Consider the following 22474-nt stretch of genomic DNA (forward strand, 5'->3'; position numbering starts at 1 on the left):
TCCCAATCCTCCTTGTGAAACTTTATAGAACCTTCTTGAAACTGCAGTATTACAATCCTGGTGAGAATATTTGACATTCCTCTTGTGATTTTAAAGTGCTTCACGAGGTTAGATTGTTGCAAGAGAACATGGCAATGGCCAAAAATGTAATCACAGTTATTACATTTTTACTGCAGCACAATAAGGTGCTCAAGGGAACCTGATCCATTGATATGTTAATCCCTCCACTAGAAGCCCCCCCCCCCCCCGACTGTTTTGTCCCCCCCACCTTCATCAGTGCTTACCTGACGAATCTCCCAGTCCTGCCCTCAGGCCTACTGCAGTCCAAACAGTGACCACTACTCCTCGTGGCCTTACCTGGACTGAACAGTGACCAGCCCATGTCTTCAAATCCACGGGTGTCCTAATGGCAGGCTGCTATTTAATTCCATTGGGGTCCCAGAAATTGGCTGGGCGGTGTTGCTACTGGCTTTCTGTCTGGTGGATAGGGCCACTGCTACTACCACTAAATTCAACCTGATGGGCATAAGATTGGTCAGGACCATGATAAAGCAATCAATACAATTATATCAACACAGTATGGAAAGTGAGCGATTGTCAAGAAGATCAAAGTCAGTCATTTTGCTTCATGTGCCCACGCCACTTTTAACCTTTGACTTTCTCAGTAACATTACCGGAAAGTGGTAGGGTATTCTAAGAATAAGGAACTGGAGAATTACAGGATACCTTATTTTCTGTTAGATGCTATTTGGAAACTTAATCACCAGGAAGTCCTTCTCTTTTTACTCCTTTAGTGGAGACCAAAATAATGACTGGATATATTGTTAGGGAAACAAAGGTAATTTTAAGGGATATATATTTGTTTTGGTAAACATTAGAAATAAGGTAGAGTTTTAAGTTTATTTACTGTTTCTGTGCCTGGAAGGGTAAAACCTATCCTTAGTTTCATGCTGGACAAAGGTGTTTGTATGTGCGGGATTGGTTTCAATCCCAACTGTGATTCTATTGTGCTTTGAGCTTAGCAACAGAGGTCACTTTCCAGAGAGAAGTGATTTCCTTTGCTCTTAAGTTTAGCTGAACATATTGCAGTTGGGGACTGCACGCTGGACGGCACGGTAGCACAGTGGTTGGCACTGTTGCTTCACAGCTCCAGGTTCGATTCCCGGCTTGGTTCACTGTCTGTGTGGAGTCTGCACGTTTTCCCTGCGTCTGCGTGGGTTTCCTCTGGGTGCTCCAGTTTCCTCCCACAAGTCCCGAAAGACGTGCTGTTAGGTCATTTGGACATTCTGAATTCTCCCTCTGTGTACCCGAACAGGCGGGGCTTTTCACAGTAACTTCATTGCAGTGGGTTTAAAAATTAAAAAAAAAAAATTTAGAGTACCCAATTAATTTTTTCCAATTAAGGGGCAATTTAGCGTGGCCAATTCACCTAGCCTGCACATCTTTGGGTAGTGGGGGTGAAACCCACGCAACACGGGGAGAATGTGCAAACTCCACATGGACAGTGACCCAGAGCCACGTTCGAACCTGGGACCTCGGCACCATGAGGCAGCAGTACTAACTACAGCACCACCGTGCTGCCCTACTTCGTTGCAGTGTTAATGTAAACCTACTTGTGACAATAAAAAGATTATTATTATGGGGAGTGAACAACTCTCATGTCAGGAGAAGCTGGACAAAGATGCAGGCTTCCTAAGGAACAAGTTACAGTCCAGTTAACCCGGGAATTGGGACAGAGAGAATGTCTAAGATGACTGGAGTCAAGAGAACAGAGACCAAGGTGTTATCAGAAGAATTCAAGGGAAAGTAAACAAAGTGTTGTGAGTTAAAGAGACAATTGCAGTAACCAGATTTAAAGTGGGACAGCAGGCTTCAGAGTAAATGAAACGTTTGATGCCATTTTACTAGAGTCTAGGAATCAAGTGTTAAAGAAATTGCGAACAGTTTGTACAACAGTCAAGACAAATCCAAAGGGGTTGGTGTAAAACCTGGATTGGCATTGTTGTTAACAGTGGAGAGGAAGCTTTGTTTAAAAATGTCATTTGGAAAACCTGGACTGTATTTCGGACTACAAACCACTAAGGGAAAGATTTATTGTGAGCGAAGATTTTAAAGCGTGTTTTGGGAGTGGAGTTTGGAAACTCTCGTGACAATCATCTGGGGAAATTCTGGGAAGTCCACAGACAATGACTTGAGGTTCAGAGTGGAGAGTGTATTTGACCATAGCCATCTTGTGCGTTTAAGGGGACGTTGTTACACTGAACCATTGTAGCTTAAGATATACCTCGTAATCTGTGTTAATATTAAAATCTATATGTATGTATTTGTTCAGCCCAGGGGGGAGTAAAGAAGTATTGTATTATAGTCCAATTTTTCCATCTTTAATAAATGTTTTTTTCTTGTTGTTAAAACTAATTAGTGGTCCTGTGAATGTTCCTCCATATTTATAACACAAATAGTAAATATTACGCTCTTTTGAGGCAGGGTTCCACTCTGGGATCTTCCCCTCCAGTTGTAACATTAACTGGGATCGTAACAATATGCATGGGATTACGGCTGACGCTGAAATATGAAGAAACGTAAAAATGTCATAGATTCTTCAAAATGATAAAAAAAATTATCATGGAGGAGTGACCTTCCTGATTCCTAAATTAGATTTTGAGGCCTGAAAAACTGCTCAATCTCCTTACAATTAATGGAAACGACCCCTTATTTAACAGCCCCTCATGATCTAACCGCCTCCCCAGCAAGTGGTCACGTGGGTGGCGATTAGTACACGGCCTCAGGTGACTGTGTGGAGTTTGCATTTTCTCCCCGTGTGTGCGTGGGTTTCCTCCGGGTGCTCCGGCTTCCTCCCACAGTCCAAAGATGTGCAGTTAGGTGGATTGGCCATGATAAACTGCCCCTTCGTGACCAAAAGGTTAGGTTGGGTTATGGGGATACGGTGGAAGCCTGGGCTTAAGTAGGGTGTTCTTTCCAAGGGCTGGTGCAGACTTAATGGGCCCAATTGCCTCCTTCTGCACTGTAAATTCTATGATAACCTTTTTAAAAACGGGAAGTTGGCGGAATGGGGATTCAAGGAGGTGAGTAGCCATCTTGGCTCTTGGGCAATGAGCCCAGGGGCATTGGGTTTGCTGCACCAGTACTAGGGGGTGGCGGAATGTGTGCTCCTGGTCCAGGAGGAGTAGGTGGCTGCCTCAGGACCCGCGTATCTGCAATGCCACCTCCTGGACTGTGTGTACCCATAACAGGTGCAACCCTAGCTCCTGCCTTTCTGTCCCACTGACCACCCATAACTCCCACTGACCATGGAGGCCTCTGGCCACGTGACTGAAGGCTGTTGCTAGTAGGGAATTGAAAATCGGAGCCCAAGCGGAACCCCGTGGGTCGGCATGCCATTTGCGATGTGGGAGTTATTGTCTAGCATCCCGACCAGACTGTGAGGCCTGAACATTGCAGGATGCAATACCACAGACGCAGCAGTGAACATCCCAACACCCAGGGGCTGGGTCCTAGCACCGGGTACATTTCCGCGACCAATGTTAGGTGTTTGCACCGGGGTGGGGACCAGCAGCCGATCAAGGTAACGTTACCAGTGGGTGTCTGGGGATCAGGGTCTTGGGACCGGTGACCAGAGGGCCCCACTGCAGCTGGGGGTGCGGGGCAGGGCATTTTGGATGCTGCACTGTGGGATGGCAGGGGATGTTGGGGTGGGGGAGGAGGGGGAGCCTTGGTGGACTGGAGGGTCCCAGGATGGAAGATATCGCTGCTCACCAGTCTTGACACCCTCACCAATTCCTTACAGATATTACACAAGGTGGATGATACCCCGTGGAAGCTTCCCTCGCAGTGCTGCTGGCAGGTCAGGCTAGAGAAGGCAGCGGCAGCAGCATCGACAGAGGCTCGAGGTGGCAGCCCCGCACCCTGTGGACGCGGCTGCCTATCAGGCCGGGGAGGCTGTTGATGATTCAAGCTGTACAGGTGGCGCTGGTGTTTCGAACAGAAAGTGGACAGCATGTGCTGCAGGAGGCTCCGCCTCAACAAGGGGATGGTGCAGCACCTGTCCTCGCTGACCATGTGGAGGAGGAGGATACCTGCTCACGTTGGCTGTCAAGGTCACGGCATCCCTGAACCTCCACACCTCAGGGTCATTCCAGGGCACGAGCGGGTACTTGTGTGGCATTTCACCAGCTACAGCCCACAAGTACATATGTGAGGTCACAGGTGCCTTGTTTGCCCGGGCAGCTAACTATATAAACTTTGACATGGACCAGGCCCAACAGGATTCCCGGGCAGCAGGATTCTCTGCCATTGACGGGATGCCCCAGGTCCAGGGGGTAATAGATGGCACACATGTCACCTTGCATGCACTGAGCCATCAGGGAGTGCCCTACATCAACAGGAAGGGATTACATTCCCTGAATGTCCAACTCCTGTGCGACCACCACATGAAGATCATACACATGTATACACGTTTCCCAGGGAGTGCACAACAACTATATCCTGGGGCAGTGGGACATCTCTGGCCTCTTTGACGACCACCCTAGGATGGCCAGTTGGCTCTGGAGAGATAAGGGGTACTCACTGAGGATCTGGCTGATGACGCCAGTACGGATGTCGGTGACCGATGAGGCCCGATACAAAGAGACCCCATGTGGCCACTTGGGCCATCATTGAGCGGACTGCTCAAAATGCAGTTCCGCTGCCTGGGTTGCTGTGGTGGTGCGCTGCAGTACACCACCCAGAGGGTCGCCTGCTTTGTGGTGGTCGCACAGCAGCGGGGCGGTGTGCTGGAGGTGAAGGGGGAGGGACATGCGGCCACCTCTGAGGAGGAAGATGAGGAGGCGCCGGACCAGGAGGGGCTGGAGCACGATCCCGGGGAGGACCTGTAGGACTAGCAGGAGGGTGGGGGATGAGCGGCAGCGGCGAGGGTCCGGCGTGCCAGGGAGACCCTCATCCTCGCCCACTTCACAAAGGATGTGGTTTCGTTCATCACCTAACCCTCTTCTCCAAACGCCCCTCCTCCCCCTCCCAACCATCCTGTTCCACCCTCCCAGGGTCTGTATAACATCACTCCAGGGTGACCAGGCTGTGTTGGCACTGTCAGTGGGCTGGTGTCGCAGGCAGGGGGTGATGATCCGCTGTGAGCTACGTGCTGATGCTCCTCAATCTATGCCATCACCTGCATATTTCTCCGGTGCAACATTTTTTCAAGCTGTACATATGTGTCTCTAACTGTCCCTAGCCCCCGATGGTGCCCTTCCCACCCACCCCCGTGCCCTTCAGTGATCCTCGACCTGCCTAGCCCTCCGTGCTCTACTGCTGCGTCTAGGTGTGTCCCCAGGATGCACATCAGGGATGGAGGCAGCATATTGCATGCCAAATCCTGTGGCCCTTCAAGTCCCTGGCAGATGTCCTGTGGGGACCCTGGGGCAGGAGGGCCGCAGCCCACTTACCGGTGGCACATGCCCCACCTTGGTACCCTGTTCTGGCAGCTGACTCCGAGATGCGCCGTTGTCAGGGAGAAAGCCAGGGGGGAGCTGATGGCTGCCATTGCAACTCAGTAGGGTGGCTCCGGGTTGGCATCCAGCACCCTCTCCTCCTGGTCAGTGCCGATAGGGCCCTTGGGGTCATTATCCCCGAATCGTGGGGTGGTCTCCTCGGTAGTATGGCTGCGTGCTGTGTGGGGTTTTCTCTGCACGATGGGTTTAAGTGCTGCTCCTTCTTGTTAGAACCTAGAACATACAGTGCAGAAGGAGGCCATTCGGGCCATCGAGTCTGCACAGACCCACTTTAAGCCCTCACTTCCACCCTACCCCCGTAATCCGATAACCCCTCCTAATCTTTTTGGACACTAAGGGCAATTTAGCATGTCCAATCCACTGGATTGGCGGAGACTTGATGGCACGGTCCCAGTGAATCAGCTGGTGGGACAATCATTTGCAGTGTGAAGCCTGTGGGGCCTCATTAAGTGGACCAATTAACATTTGATACTGGTAACAGTCTCGCTGGGTCGAGTGTCAGGAAGCTCACGGCAGTTCCCGCTCGCTACCACACTTGGAAACCATTTCATTAAAAGTGCCCCTTATTTTGTACGTTTTGTTGTATCTTTGCTAAGTGGGAACTGGTTAGCTTAGTTGGCTAGATGATTAGCTTGTGTTTCAAAAGCATGGGTTTGATTCCCGTTCCAGCTGAGGGAGACTTGGGGAAACGTGCCTCTTCGTCTTGCCCGAGAGTAAAAAGGAATGTCAAACCACCAAACACAAAAAAATGCCAAGAAAATGGCTCAGGATGAAGTGTTAGCAGACAAATAGCCAAGGATCTGCCTTGGGCCAGAATGTGCCCACCATTACAGTTTGGCAGAAGTGACTAACTACAGTGCAAGAAAATATTGTCCAAGGACATACTGGGCCTGAGTATTTTAAAATCGGGCATAGACCGGTTACTAATTCTGCAGTTTTGCCGGTTTAATTTTTGGAAATGTGTATAAATTTCAAGCTGTTTTCCATGAGTAACTAATTTGTTTATAATCGGTTTGCCCACGGCTGGAAAACACACCAAATATTCAGCCTCTTTAACAATGTGATTCATGCTACGCTGGTCGTGGCTCGCCTCTGATACGCTTGCCCTGAGAAAGCTTAATCTGTGTAATCAGTGGGGCGCCCCTTTTAAATGTCTTCCCAGCACACTTGTTCCAGTCCATTCGCCGGGGGGTGGGGGGGGGTGGGGGGGGGGGGGGGGGGGGGTGGTGGTGGCAGCGGCAGAGGCAGCCAGGATAAGTGGGGGGGGGGGGGGGGGGGGGCGCGGGTGTACAGCCACGGTAAGCCTGCCTCCTCGTGTCTCCTGCCACACCCCTTCACACGTCTCTCACCCACCTCCTGGATTCCTAACACTTGATGTGGCTCCTCTGACTCCCCATGCTCCCCCCCCCCCCCCCATTAGCTAATCTTGTCCACACATCCACTCGCGCTCCACGCATGCCAGCCTTCATCACCATCTGACCAGCAGGACCCCGCCCACACTCTCCCCATCTGTCTCATTGCAGGACAGACGCGAGCATAACCAGCGTGAGTGGGCACAGCCTGCCAGTGTCTTGCCTGAGCTGAAAAGCCTAACGTCTTGTGAGCAAAGAGCCCGTGAGCTGGCAGGCAAGGGGCAGGACTGCACCTGTGCAGAGGGTGAGGAGGTGGGGGCATCAAGCAAAAGTGAGAACCCTCAAGACATGCAGCCATGGTGCAAGCTTCACGTGAGTTAACTTTCTCCCATCATTCATTCTCCTTGATGCGCTAACACCATCTCGCTTCCCTGGCAGGTCAATCAGTCGATCAGCCCAGGCCATGCTTGTGGCCCTGTGGTGACCATAGACCAGCGCAGCTCCAATGGAGACATCTTGGAGGCGAGCATTGAGGACGTTTTGCAGCTGTCACTTGCACCCTCCACCAGTACAGATACTCACAACTCAGTGGGATTAACTTGTGGGCAAGCTTCTGGGCAACTCACTGGTGAGCACCTCACAGCTGAAGTTTCAGAGGTGGAGGAAGGATAGTACCAGGATGGGATGCCAGAGCCCAGGACTCTGCTGACGTCCTGGCTGATGACATGCCCTTGGTTACAGTGGTACCAGTGCTGCTGGAGCTATCAAGGCAGAGTTGCGAGCATCAGAAACGGGTTCACTCATGACCTCCATGGCTGAGGGCATGATTTCCATGGCTGGGGGCTTCAATTGCATGGAGCACACACTAATGGGAATCCACTAACGAGGCTTCTATATCTCACTCCAGCTTCCCCTTTGTCTCATAGAGGAGCCCAGGGGCCCCTGGGCACCCGAAGAGAAGAGGATAGATAGGAGTGCAGTCTGGGGCCTTCCACCCATGAGTCTCTGGGGGTGTCCAGCCCATCTGACACCCCTCATCCCTCCCTGTGAGCGACACACCTCCAGCCCCACAGGACTGCAATACCGGTGCAGCCCAAAGTAGGCCGGAACCTCGCAGTCTAGAGCCAGGGAACGCCCCGACAAGGTCATCTCGGGCATCAGGAAATCAGCAAACTTCCTCAGCTGTGGATAGTGGAGGGTGAGGAAGAGTGGGATTGGGTGAATCTAGGCACTAATAGAGGTAAGTCACCAATGTACTATCGCACGTATTTAAAAAAACATTTTATTCAATGATACAGATCCCGCACGCTGTCATTTCATGATGCCACGCTCCGCAAACCCTCGTGCAAACACGGTCCATCAACCTTGTAGAGTGTGAGAACGTTGGTGCTGTATCTCCCATCTCCCAAACTCCTGATGCAGTGAAGACTCATCGTTATCAGCACAGGCTCCCCCATCCCCAATCCCCCCTTTCATGTCTTACGGTATTCTCTTGTGATGAGGATGCCAAGGGCTGAAAACGTGTTCAGAGCCTGTCCATCTTGTAGGTAGGTGAAGAAAAGCACCAATGGCCAATCGGCTGAGCTCCCTTCCCATGAATATAGACCCCATCATCACGATGACCACCCGCATGCACGTCAGTATGACTGGATGTCAGACCCAATGTTGGGAGAGTTCTTTGCAATCTAGTCCTGGACATCACCAAATCGAGAGTCAATGAGGGCATCCTTCCCCCTGCAACACATGCGGGTCCTGGCTGCCCGCGGTCCTTCCTCCTCCTCCTCCTCCACGGGTTGCCCTCGCTGCCCTCCTCAATATTGAGGGCCTGTATTGGAGGATTCCTCCCGAACAGCCCAGGCACTAGAACCACATCTTGAGCAGTCTGTCATCTGCCCGACCAGGTTACGTGTTGACACATGAGCCTTGTTACAGTGAATCTCAGAGGGTGTTTGTGGCCTGCACACTGGCATCGTCAGTCACCTCTTGAGTGGGTACCCTTTCTCCCGAAGAGCCATCCCTCCAGCTACTACCTCCTTCAAGAACAGCTGGGATCTGCGAGCACCCCAAGATGGAAATCTCAAGGATACTCCCCAGGAAATGGTGTGCATCATTGGACATTGAGGGAGTGGAACCCCTTAACGTTCAAAAATGGCATCTCATGCTGCCACAGGAAGCGCAGAGACATGTGGATGCAGTTGATCATACCCTGCATCTGGGCATGCCTGGAATGCAGGTGAAACCCAAGGCTCTGGCGTTCTGGCTCGTCTGGTCCATGGCTCTGAAGTCTTGGCTCGCCTGGTCCCTGTCCACTTTGATGTATATGTGGGCCCTTGTAAATAGCACATCTGTAGCCTTCCTTGTGCACTGCTGACTGCAGCACAGGTCTCTCGGGCAGCACTGAAACGAGCCACTGCCATATAAGTTTCACCCCCCCCGCCCCCCTGGACTGCCAACATTTGCAGGTAGGAGGTTCTACGCTGGAATGCCAGTGACCAGTTGTGTCTCCTCCGAGGCGCCGCCACCTGTGACCCTGCTCCCAGAAGATTAACTGGCCCTGCTCCCCCCCCCCCCCCCCCCCCCGGTAGGGTGCTGTTCCCGTCATGTGCCGCGGCATGTCGATGTCGCTGCTTCTCATCAATCGCAATCAAAATATTTCCTGTCACACTATACTTCCCCACAGTTGTCCCTCTCAACTCCACCCGAATGAAATGTTTCGACCTTTGAAAGCCTCAGCAGGCCATGTAACTCCCCCAAGGGTGACTGGTTACGGTAGTCACGTGCATTCACTGGACCTGCGTTCTAACCTCATGGGGAACAAGAATTTGTCCCCCTTCCCCCATCGTCCCTTAACGGGTTGGCTGATGAGCAACTTCACCATTACGCCTTGCATTCGGGGGCCACAACTGTGATGTTGATGTGAGTATGAGCCTTGGCGTTCAATGCTTGGGGCTAGGCTTCCACTGGGTTCCAATCAATCGGTAGCACATTCATGTATTGCTGTGCTGACTAAATTAGCATGACTGACTCATCAAGGAAGGGTCAGGGAGCTGATTAGATAACTGGCTTCCATTTGTGGCAGTCAAGGCACATATGATCCGTGTGCAGCTCCCCGTTTTGAGGGTCTTCAGGCCTTATGTGGCTGGAAAGCACCCCTTGTCAAAGTCCCATGCAGTCTGGCCTCTCATGGGACCCCACCCAAGAATCAGTCTCCACCAGTGCTCACCCTCTGGATTCAACTGCTCCCACCCACTTTCCAGTTGTCAGGCTAAAAGTCAATCCCTCAGCGATGATATCACCACAAACCCATCAAGCAGGACCCGGGAAGTGCGACCAGCAAACCAGCCGCCCGACCCCTTTAAACCTGGAGGCCCCCAGACGTGATGGGCCGCTAAGACCTGCGAGCGTCCCACTCCCGAGGTGCTGACACTGAATATCCGGCCCCGAACTGAACATCTGGGTCCCATGCGTCCTCTCTGCAACTGGCACCCTGGAGGATGATGGTAACCTGAGCGCTCACCTGCAATATCCTCCTTCAGAGGTGAGGTTGAAAAGTTTTAATAAGCTCACGCCAACGACCGATGAATATTCACTGAGGGGCGGGGTGGGGGGAAGTAGAAATCTCGACGGTCGGGCCCGCTAGTGATATTATAATGTATTAAAATGAAGTTTCCAACCTTCAGTGACGCTCTTCTCGTTATACCACAGGTGCGGGGCCTGGGAACTTGGAAAATGCAATCTCATCAGTGAGAATTGTGTTTATGATTCTCACTGAACTTTCCACCCGAATCGCTGTTCTCGCTGACGGCTAACGCAGGCACAAAATTGCCCCCCCCCCCCCCAACAAACCCGGCTCAGTCCCACTAATGAATGCATCAAAATCTGAGTGGCAGACATCCAAGTGCTAAATTGCTGTCCAAATGAAAGTCAATAAAATGACTTGGTTGGACAAAATCCTAAATGGACCGTATGGTCTGCATTTATAGTACTTCATTTTGTCCCATTGTGAGTAAGGGCTTGGCAAGAGATTGCAGGATGTTTAAACTAGCTTGAATGCGCAAGAGGTTGATAGCTTTTCTTCTCTAAAAGTCGAAATAATTTTCTGCGACTCATAGCTGGGCTTTTAGGTTGGAAACTGAGATCAGGGCTTGCTGGGTTTGTTTGGTTTTCTCTGTTCAGAATTGCCCCAGTGTTCAGGTTCTGGCGAAAAGCCAGAGACAAAGTGAAACCATTAGTGACAGCAATATGAAAATTTTATGTAGCAAAATCGCTGGCTTCCAAAGTACTGAGTGTTTTTCATATAGATGTCAATAGTTTTTTTTTTATAGCTCCTCGTGTTCAAGTGCCCTTAAACCTTGTAACTCAGAAAATAGTGCTGCAGAAAGTGTCTTTCCTAATGTTTTCTTAGAACATAACCCAGCTCATGGTAATTTTCATTTTTTTAAAAATCAATGATGTTGGGTAATTACTGTTGCAACAACGCTGCTTACTTTGTCCTTTTAGGTGGCTCCTGTCTCCCTTCCTCATTCTCTTTACAAAGTTGGGGGTGTTGATGCACCATCTGTTCTGTCTTGCTTAACCGAAGATGGGGGTGTATAAATTGACCTGATCTATAAGACGACCCAATGTTTTCATCCCAAAAATCGTGTTTTTTTATTTTCCCAGCATCTCATTTGAACCCAGCCCTTTTCAACCACGGCAATCAATACTCGCAGCAGCGGTCAGATTCAAATTTCCAACCCACAAATGGATGCGCTCCTTACCAGTACCTTATATCTGGGTGAAAGGAGTCAAGCGAGTAAATACAAGCTGTGTTGTGAAGATTCCTGCAGATAAACATATGAATGAGGAGCAGGAGTAGGCCCCTCGAGTTTGCATTCAAATATATCTTGGTTGATCTGATTGTAACCTCAACCCAACACTCCTGCCTACCCCCTCCATCTAGCCGTGCCTTCAAAATACTCTCTACTCTACTTCCAGTGCCTTTTGAGGAAGAGAGTTCCAAAGACTTACAGTCCTCCGAGAGAAAAACTTTCTTCTCATCTCTGTCTTAAATAAGCAACCCTTTAATTTTAAACAGTGATTCCCCCAGTTCTTGATTCTCCCACATGAAGAAACGTCCTCTCCACATCCACCCTGGCAATACCCCTCAGGATCTTAAAGGTTTCGATCACGTTTACTTTTGGATTTAATGACAGTCCATCCCATATATTTATCACGTGTAGTTCACCCTCCCAAAGAGTAGAGAGCACCCCTGCTGGATTTGGATTTTAGTCCTGTAAGTCTGTGTTTTGAAAGTTGCAATTGTAAAGTTGTAACTTTAGGAAACGAGGTGAATCAGACAAATTGTCTGGCATTGTTTCGGAGTATATGATTCCAAACAGACTTCTGAAATTTAGCATGCACCCACGTATAATTTTTGGACATTTCTTTTGGTGTAGGAGAAACCTTTCGGGTGACCGACAAAGTGCCATTGCTATATTGTTGCCAATGGTGCAGTCAGAAGAGCAGGTGCCATCTGACATATACTGCCTGTTGGGAAGAATCTACAAGGACATGTTTCTGGACTCTGGCTTCCAGGACACTGAAAGCCGAGATAATGGTGCTTATTGGTAAGCATTCACTCCACATTATTTGCATTCCAGAGGTAGCTTGAACCCTGTTTGTGCAATGAAGGCATAACAATGTCTTTTTTTTTTTAATGATCAGGGAAGGGGTCAGCATATATTTGTTTCCGGGCATGAAGGCAGAAAATAGAGAAGAATAAAGTCCTCCTTCTTAGCTATACTAATATTCTCAGTAAATATTCAGTTCCTTCCTTGATGTCTGCTTCCAACTGACAGCATCACTTTACAGTGAGCTCATTGTGTTAACTGAGCAGGCTCGCTTGCTCTGTGCTCTAGTTGTAGAGTGATAGCTCCAAGGTGTTACAGCACATGAGTCCATTTGGCCCATCAGGTCCATGCCATAACATGGATCTGTTCTACCACGTGTGGCTGGTTATAGAGGTAAAAATATAAGATTAGTACCATTGTGCATTGTTACTTTATGAATACATAAACAAATGTTTAATTTTAGATTTCAGAGTAGATATTCTTCCTCGAGCAAAATTGGATTAAGATGCACTTGTTCACTATTATTTCAACTGGAAAGTAGGAAAAAGATGCTCAGGGCAGAGAATCCATAGGGGAAAAGATAGTTAAGCACCCAGCGTCAAACGATGATGCTCCGGCCAGCACCTTAGATTGCTGAGTAGTTACTATAATAGACTGCTGAGTTATTACTATCATGTTTTTTTTCGAAAACACTTTATTGAGGCATTTATAATTTTAACATATCAATGTTCTAAATAACAGAGCGGTCCGACACACGGGGAAAAAAACCCACAGTAACGTACCCAACTTCACCCCGCCCTAACTCCTAGCTACCCATATATTACATTCCCTGCCCTTGTTCTCTACTTCCATGCCTCCCCTCCCCCTCCCCCTTCTGCTGACGGTCAGTTTTCCTTAAAGAAGTCTATGAACGGCTGCCACCTCCGAGCGAACCGCTGTAATCAACCCCTTAAGGCGAACTTAATCTTCTCTAGCCTGAGAAACCCTGCCATGTCCATCAATCCATCAATTCCTTATATATTTCTGAGACCCTCTCCTCCCCAACCCCTCTTTTTGACATCACCTTATCCTGTAGTTCACTTAGAGGGAGGTGAGGGAAACTTGGAACCTGCCTCCGGGCAAAGTCCCGTACCTGCAGGTACCAAAATCCGTTCGCACCCGGCAACACAAACTCCTCCTCTAGTTCCTCCAGGCTCGGGAAACCCTCCTCAATTTAGGAGGCTGCCACCTCCGAAAGCCCCCATCCAGATCGGTGACCACACCGAAGCCCCCTCCAGTCTCATGTGTTGCCTCCATTGCCCCCACACTCTCAGGGCTGCCACTACCACTGGACCTGTGGAGTACTGAGCCGGCGGGAGGTGCCATTAACAGAGCCTCCAGACTGGTGCCCTTACAAGATGACACCTCTACCCGCTCCCACATTAACCCCTCTCCTATTACCCACTTCCTAATCATCGAAATATTGGCCGCCCAGTGGTAATTAATAACGTTCGGAAGGGCCAAGCCTCCCTCCCTGTGCCCCTGCTCAAGAAGGACCTTCTGCACCCTCTGGGCTTTCCCAGTCCATATAAAACCCGAGATCGCCATGTTCGTTTTCCTACAAAATGCCTTGGGGGTATTGGGAGACACTGAAGCACAAACAGCAATCTCGGGAGAAATGTCATTTTCACAGTCTGTACCCTCCCCGCCAATGATAGCGGGAGCATGTCCCACCTACGGAAGTCCTCTTTCATTTGCTCAATCACCCTGCCCAAATTTAGTTTATGGAGCTGACTCCAGACTCTTGCCACCTGACTCCCCAGGTACCTAAAACTCCTTCCCACCACTTTGGCATCTCCCTCAGACTCCTCTCCTGCCCTCTTGCCTGGATCGCGAAGACCTCGCTTTTGCTCATGTTTAATTTGTAGCCTGAGAACCGGCCAAATTCCTGCAACCCCCCCCAAAACGGGTCTGTTATATACAGGAGCAAATCATCCGCATAGAGCGAGACCCTATGCTCCACCCCACCCTCTCACTATCCCCCGCCAAATGTTCGATGCTCTCAGTGCCGCTGCCAAAGGCTCTACGGCCAGGGCAAACAGTAGTGGGGAGACTGGGCACCCCTGTTTGTCCGCCTGCACAGACTAAAATACTCTCACCGGACCCGGTTGGTCTTGCATTCGCCACCGGTGTCTGATATAGCAACCGGACCAAATCCACGAATCCCTGCCCAAACCCCGAGCTTCCCAGGACATCTCACAGGTACCTCCAGTCCACCAGATCAACGGCCTTCTTTGCATCCATGGCCACCATCACCTTGACCTCGTGCCCCTCTGCAGGCATCATTATCACATTTAGGAGCCATCTAATATTGGACGTCAGGTGTCGTCCCTTCACAAATCCCATCTGGTCCTCCCCTATCACCTCCGGGACATAATCCTCTATAAGATCTTTGCCCGCAATTTAGCATCCACAGTCCACCGGGAAATGGGTCTGTACGACCCACAACTCTCCGGATCCTTCTCCCGCCTCAAAATAAGGGAGATCAATGCCTGCGATAACATTGGGGGGAGCACTCCCAGCTCCTTGGACTCATTAAAAGCCCTTACCAGAAGCAGCACTACCAACATCTTCCCCACATACACACCAACGTCCGATCCTTCGATTCCCTTCGGCAGATCCACGATCCGAATGTTCTGCCTCCAAGAACGATTTTCCAGGTCCTCCACTTTCTCCAGCAGCCTCTTCTGCTGGTCAAGCAGCATCCCAATCTCTGCTGACATCGAGGTGGACTGCTCCTCATGCTCCCCCGCCAGCTCCTCCAACCTCTGGATCGCCTGACCCTGGGCCGCCAGTCTCGTCTCCACGCGGTCAACCACCGCCTTGATCGAGTCCACAGCCCGGGCCAGGTCCTCCGCACTCTCCGTCCGGTGTTGGGTGAACTTCTCATTTAAGAAGCTCACCAACTGGTCCAGCGACCACTGAGCTGTCGGGGTCCGACCCTGTTCTTCCGCCATCTCCACGGGCCTTGCCCGTTCCTCACGCGCCACCACTGCCTGGTTCGTTCTTTTCCGTTGACCTCTGGGCCATAGCTCCATAAACTGGGAGTCCTTTTCTCCTGATCTTGCTTCTACACCCTTTTCTCTGCAAATTTCCTGCAACAATCTGGATAAAAGCCACACAAGGACCACCATGAGCAGGAGCTGCCAAACCGCTCACTCCATGGTCGCCACCAGAAGTCTATTACTATCATTCTGACTGAAATTGCAAGCTGTGCTCTTTACACAGCAGCGGCATGGTATATTGATGCTGCTGTTGCAGTTGATTTCTATTGTGCTAGAGTAGGAAACTATACAATGATTTTTTTTTTCTTCCCACCCCCCCCCCGGATTCTTTAATGCCACATATGTCGTTAAATGCTTTCACCCGCAAGCTGATGAAGCAAACCATTTCCCGGGTCAGTTGTGAATGTTAGCAAGGATCAGTAGATTGTTAGCCTTTCAAATACACATCTACTGTGCTCCTTCCCAACTTCAGTTGTTAGGCAAATGTGATGGATTTACCATTCACTCTGTAGTTGCGTGTACAGGAATGAGGGTCAAACTGAAGAATCTGAAATGAGCTAAATTGTACAATTGTGCCTTTTTTACTGGATATGTGAAATTGGGCGCTAGGATGACCACTGGTCAAAATGCACCAGTGCCTTTTTAAAAAGTATCCCCTTCACCAATGGAAGGCCTTCCACAGGTAGGATAAATATTTCTTTGTGCAGCCAGTATCCGACTGGTTGTGTGGGTTTGATTTTAAAATATTATTTAAATCTTTATTATCTTATTTAAAATATTATTCAAATCTTTAATCTATCACCTATCCACGTTTCCTATCTAGTTGGGAACCATGTCCTGATTCTCCCTCAGGTGCAAAAAGGCTTGTGGGCTTTCTGCATTTACAGGATTCGTTTTTGACTTTGCGAGTACTCCAATTCGAATACTGATGAGACATTTTGTTGTTGCTCTAAAATGAAATTCCAGTGATGATTTTCTCAACCGATTCTCCTAAATAAACACCCACAATTTTTACGATTGGTTCTGTGCATGTTTGCATATGTTAAATTAATTATTATCACAGATTTTGTAAATACTGGTGGGGTTGATTCGTGCAATTGGCTTACAGTAATAGATAGCCATCTGAAAGGGTAAAGCTTTGTTAACATTGGAACTTCTGTTACAGGTATGGAAAAGCTTTTGAATCTGAGCCAACGGTACATTCTGGGATAAACTTGGCTGTTCTACTTCTTGCAGCCGGACATCAGTTTGACACATCCATTGAACTGCACAAAACGGGTAATCAGTTTCACTTTCCATTTGTAAATATTTTAATAAACCTGGCTATTAGTGCTACAGTTAGCTACCATTCAACATTCAAAATGACAGTTGTCATTGGTGCAGTTTTCTTGTAAAGGAATGTTACCTCCACAGGTATTCCAGCGAGCGTGTTCTGATAAAGACATGTAACTGCAAGATGACACATCAGTTCGATTAATATAAACTGCAGAACACGGGGGTAAGATTCTGATGTTGATTTATAAAGAATGTGTAAGAAAGCACGGACTCAAAAAAGGTTACTTAACCTTTCTGAAATGGAGGTGGATCTGGATTTTTCTTCCTGCACCTTTCCCAGGTTTTTTTGATGATGCTGCGTTTAGACTAGGAGTGCAACAGCTCTGGCTCCTCCATGAGACGACGTTTATTTAAATACAGGATAATATCAATGTTTCTCAATAAGTGGGCATGGTGGCATCTGGAAGTGCCTGAGCAGACAACTGAACTGTCACTTCTAGCAGCTCCCAGAACCTTTCAATTAGGACTGAAATTCTTGGAGTTCCACCATTAGAAGCGCTGCAATTTTCCTGTCCACCTGCTGGAGGACGCACTAGCTCCATCCAAATTCTGAGGGTGGGATCATTGTAACCATTGGCGCGTGGTGCCCATTCTCGGGTGATGCTGGAAAACTGGCGCACGCTTCGAGCTCCCTCCTTTGGAAACGCAACGTTTTTTTAGATTGAGAAATTAAAAAAACAAATCTATGTTTCTCCTGACAATGGTCAAATGGACTGAACTGAGCTGAGAAGATCCTTCTCAGTTGAGACTACGTTGTTGAATATTTTTAAGGCAAAGGTAGATAGATTTTTGAACAGTAAAGGAATTAAGGGTTATAGTGTGCGGGCGGGTAAGTAAGCTGAGTCCACAAAAAGATCTTACTGAATGGCGGAGCAGGCTCGAGGGGGCAGATAGACATAGACATAGAATTTACACTGCAGAAGGAGGCCATTCGGCCCAGCGAATCTGGCCCTTGGAAAGATCATCCCCACTTAAGTCCAAACCTCCGCCCCATACCCAGCAAACCCACCCACACTAATGGGCAATTTAGCATGGCCAATCCACCTAACCTGCACGCCGTTGGACTGTGGGAGGAAACCGGAGCACCCGGAGGAAACCCACGCCGACACGGGGAGAACGCACAGACAGTGACCCAAACGGGAATCGAACCTGGGACCCTGGAGTTGTGAAGTGACAGTGCTAACCACTGTGCTACCGTTTCATAAGATGGCTTACTCCCGCTCCTCGTTCTTATGTTCTTCCCCAGCAGAACGCATGTCTAGTTTTACTGGAGTACGGCGGGTGGAAAGCTTCTCTTTCATTCCCATGCTCCCCACTTTATAGAATTTGAGCCACAGCTGACAGCAACATTTCAAATACACACCTGCTTTGAATTATTGAAGGCTCATTTTCAGTTGTGTAAAATGCATCTGCAAAATTAAAAATACATTTTCTTGACCACAGCAGCGGAAAGCGGAAGTAGTGAAAAGTGACAGATTATCTTGCTTGTTTTTGAATCAGCAGAAAAGCTATCAAGTTTGTGCAGACATCAAGCATGTAAATTCATACACACCGGAGGGGAAGCGGGGCAGGACTGGACAGCTGGTTTGTGATGCAGAGCGACGTCAACAGCACGGGTTTAAGTCCTGTACCAGCTGAGGTTATTCATGAAGGCCCTGCCTTCTCAACCTTGCCCTTCGCCTGAGGCGTGGTGACTCTCAGATTATATCACCACCAGTCAGCTATTGTCCTCAGGGACTATACTGTTAACATGGTATTGAGGGAATGAGTGGCTCAGGCAGGGGTACGTTAGGGATACAATGTAACTTTGCTAGTGGTACAAAACAGGCAATAGTGCACGAACCATTCACCCTACACCCTGGATTTTCCTCATCATTACAATCAAAGAAAAGTTTTGTTTACCTGCAGTTGTCTCTTGGCCATATAGATCATTAATATGATTTCTACATTATGTACAATAATCCCCTCTAATATTGACTTCTACAAATGTTTAAGAAAGCACTGACTGGATGAAATGTTTCTTTTTAACCCTAACAAATCCTTATTTTGCATAGATTTATCACCATGAACTCCATCGTGGGTTGTATCTGACACATGCGGGAAGATTCTGGAGATTTTCACCCCTTTCCCTACAGCCCACAAAACTAATTTCTGCTGGCTGGAACCTAGGACAAGGTGGAGGAGGGGAAGGGGGACGAGGAGGGGGGGAGGTGGGGGGGGGGGGGGGGCGTGGTGCCAAAAAGAGTTGGAGTTCTTCACGCAAAGGATGTTAAGAGGTTTGAAGCTCTCACCTCCAGATAGCTATTAATGCTATATCAGTTGATATATTCAGAACTGAGATTGATAGATTGTTGTTAGCCAAGGCATAAAAGAATATGGGTATGTGGAGCTGGGTCGCTGATTTGCCAAGATCCCATTCAATGCCGGAACAGCCCAAGCATATGCTCCTGCCTCTATGTTCCTAATTGTGAAAAACTCCAGACAATCTAATCTAATTCAAATGTTCATATCAAAATTTACAATCACATTGTAACAAACGTTATCAAGGAAGAATTTAAAGATGTATATGCTGGAGTATAACTGAGAAAATAAAAATAATGAACATGCTAACTGATTATTACAGCAAATAGTAGATATTCCATGTTGCATCGCATTTCTGGGTGAAAAATAGGAGTTGGGGTGACTGATTTTCAGTTGTGGTTTTCTATGCCAGATTCCCCCAGAAGTACAGCTTCTGCCTGTTGACAGCTGACAACTTTAGAATGACCACAGAGGCCACCTAAAACAAATGCCAGAATCCTCGATTACGCTGGTCAGAGCCTAATGATTGTTTATGCACTGCGATTCCAAATTCAACAAAAACCGGGAAGAGTGTGCACCAGACCACGGACATACACGATTGTACCACCTCAGAAAATTAAAATCCTTTCCAGTAGATCCACAAACATGAAGCTCTTGCGAGTGTTTTCTGTTTGTTTGTTTCGCCTGTTACTGTTGTTTGAGAAAAGTAAACTCCGTACAGGAACGATTGAACCAGGCAGGAAGGATATTTGATGAGCAGGTCTTTCTTGAATAAATCTGCTCTCAGAAGAATTTTGACGACAGTTAAGAGTTTCATGAACAATTAGAATCACCCCTTGTTTCAGTATTAGTTTGGATGTGTTCAGGGGAAAGCCTACATCCAATACCTGAGATACAGGATTAATTGGTTCCTGAACACCTTTTCACCCTTTTCTACAAAACATCAAACACATATTTGCTCTACAATGGGGATATGCACCCAGAGTGGGACTCATTCACTGATTATTTTAATTAATTGGAATAATTTTTAATGTATATTTTCATTAAAGTTAGACCTCTGTTCTGTGGTTATTCATTTCTGTGATATTGTTTAATGAACAAGCAATGTATCCAAAATCAATCTGCTTATGGGTAATACAGGGAAATAAAGGTAAGTGACTAATGTGTTGCTGCAGCACTTGTTTATTTGTGAGGTTTTCTAACGTTTCTTTGTACCCTAAGAGACGCCACAATATTTACAATTTATGGCACTGAATGTCTCTTGTACATTCATTCAAGGGGTGTAGGCACTGCTGGCTGGGTCAGCATTTATTGCCCATCCCGATAGCACGGTAGCGCAGTGGTTAGCACAGTGGCTTCACAGCACCAGGTTCAATTCCCCGCTGGGTCACTGTCTGTGCGGAGTCTGCACATTCTCCCATTGTCAGCGTGGGTTTCCTCCGGGTGCTCCAGTTTCCTCCCACAGTCCAAAGTCGTGCAGGTGAAGTGGATTGGCCATGCTAAATTGCCCTTGGTGTTCAAAAAGGTTAGGAGGGGTTATTGGGTTACAGGGATAGGGTGGAAGTGAAGGCTTAAGTGGGCCAGTGCAGACTCGATGGGCCGAATAGCCTCCTTCTGCACTGTATGTTCTAATTGCTCTCGAAAAGGTGGTGGTGAGCTGTTACGTTGAACTGCTGCAGTTGTCTACCTGTATTATCAGTGCTGTTGGGAGGGAGTTCTGGGTTTTTGCTACGTGAAGTTCAAAATCAGATGACGTTTGACTTGGAGGGAAACCTGAATCATAGAATCATAGACTTTACAATGCATAAGGAGGCCATTCGGCCCATCGAGTCTACACCAGCTCTTGGAAAGAGCACCCTATTTAAGCCCACATCTCCACCCTATCCCCGGAACTCAATAACCCTGCCTAACCTTTTTGGACACGAGGGCAATTTAGCATGACCAATTCACCTAACCTGCACATCTTTGCACTGTGGGAGGAAACCAGAGCACCCGGAGGAAACCCACGCAAACATGGGGAGAACATGCAGACTCCTCACAGACAGTGGCCCAAGCCAGGAAGGTGTTGGTATTCTTATAAGTCTGTTGCCTTTGACCTTCTATGTGGTCACAGGTTTGGAAGGTGCAGTCGAAGGAACTTTGGTGAGTTCCTGCAGTGCATCTTGTAGATAGGGAGGCGGTGACAGAGTGATATTGTCACTGGACTAGTAAACTAGAGATCCAGAGTTCGAATCCCGCCACTGCAGATGATGAAAGTTGAATTCAATACAAAATCTGGAATTAAAAGTGTAATGGTGATCATGAAAGCATTGTCGATTGTCGTAAAACCCCATCTGGTTCAAGAATGTCCATTTAGGGAAGGAAATCTGCCATCCTTACTGGTCTGGCCCACATGTGACTGCAGACCCACAGCAATGTGGTTGACTCGTAACCGCCCCCTCAAAGGCAATTGGCGATGGGCAATAAATCCTGACCCAGCCTGAATGAATTAAAAACCCATGAACATAACATGGAAAAGAATTTAGGAGGTGAGGTAGTGCCATGGTGTTCCAGTTTCTGACCTCCTGTAGCCACCGTATCATTCAGTTTCTATTCAATGATAACCCCCAGAATGGGGGATTCAGCAATGGTAATGTCAATGGGCGAAAGTTCCATTCTCTCTTGTTGGAGGTGGTCATTGCCTGGCACTCATGTGACATGAATGTTATTTGCCACTTTTCTTACCAAGCTTGAATGTTGTCCATTTCTTTCTGCATGCAAGTGTGGATTGCATCATTATCCAAAATCGTTTCAGGACTAAATACAATATCTTGAGCAGGGAATGTCTTTTCTCGCCCTTGCAATTGAATTACAGATGTGTAAAGCAAACTTCTGTTTCTATGTTATCAGGTCTTTATTTGCATGGACATGTTACAGATTTTCTCTTTGGGAAAGCAGCTCAAATACTGTCATGCCTAATTAACTGCTTTCAGTTATGAGCCAATTTCAATGTGAATACAGAAATCTAATTTCTAAATTTGTGCTAATCTTGGTGATTTTTCTAATTTGTACAGGTGTGAAACTCAGCAGCCTACTGGGAAAAAAGGGAAACCTGGAAAAAATACAGAGTTACTGGGATGTGGGTTTTTTCCTAGGTGCCAGTATGCTAGCGAATGATCCTCTCCGAGTTATTATGGCTTCTGAGAAGCTTTTTAAACTCAAGGCACCTGCATGGTAAGTTTGTCTTCCTGTTGGACTGGAATTAGAAGCTAGAACAGTTGCGTTTCTTGTTGGTTTGGAGGAGAGGATGGCTGGGTCAGTTGGGCATT

General features: G+C 48.1%; 1 protein-coding gene across 1 annotated transcript in view; it reads left to right on the forward strand.

The window, feature by feature from the left end:
* Nucleotides 1-22474, forward strand: part of LOC140410897 (mitogen-activated protein kinase kinase kinase 5-like) — a 281574-nt gene that overhangs the window by 82241 nt on the left and 176859 nt on the right. Inside the window, 3 exon segments of the mRNA XM_072499669.1 lie at nucleotides 12313-12483; nucleotides 16696-16808; nucleotides 22220-22379. Of these exon segments, the coding sequence (XP_072355770.1) occupies nucleotides 12313-12483; nucleotides 16696-16808; nucleotides 22220-22379 (444 nt within the window).

The sequence above is a fragment of the Scyliorhinus torazame genome, chromosome 4 (genome assembly GCF_047496885.1).
Source record: "Scyliorhinus torazame isolate Kashiwa2021f chromosome 4, sScyTor2.1, whole genome shotgun sequence".
NCBI lineage: Eukaryota > Metazoa > Chordata > Chondrichthyes > Carcharhiniformes > Scyliorhinidae > Scyliorhinus > Scyliorhinus torazame.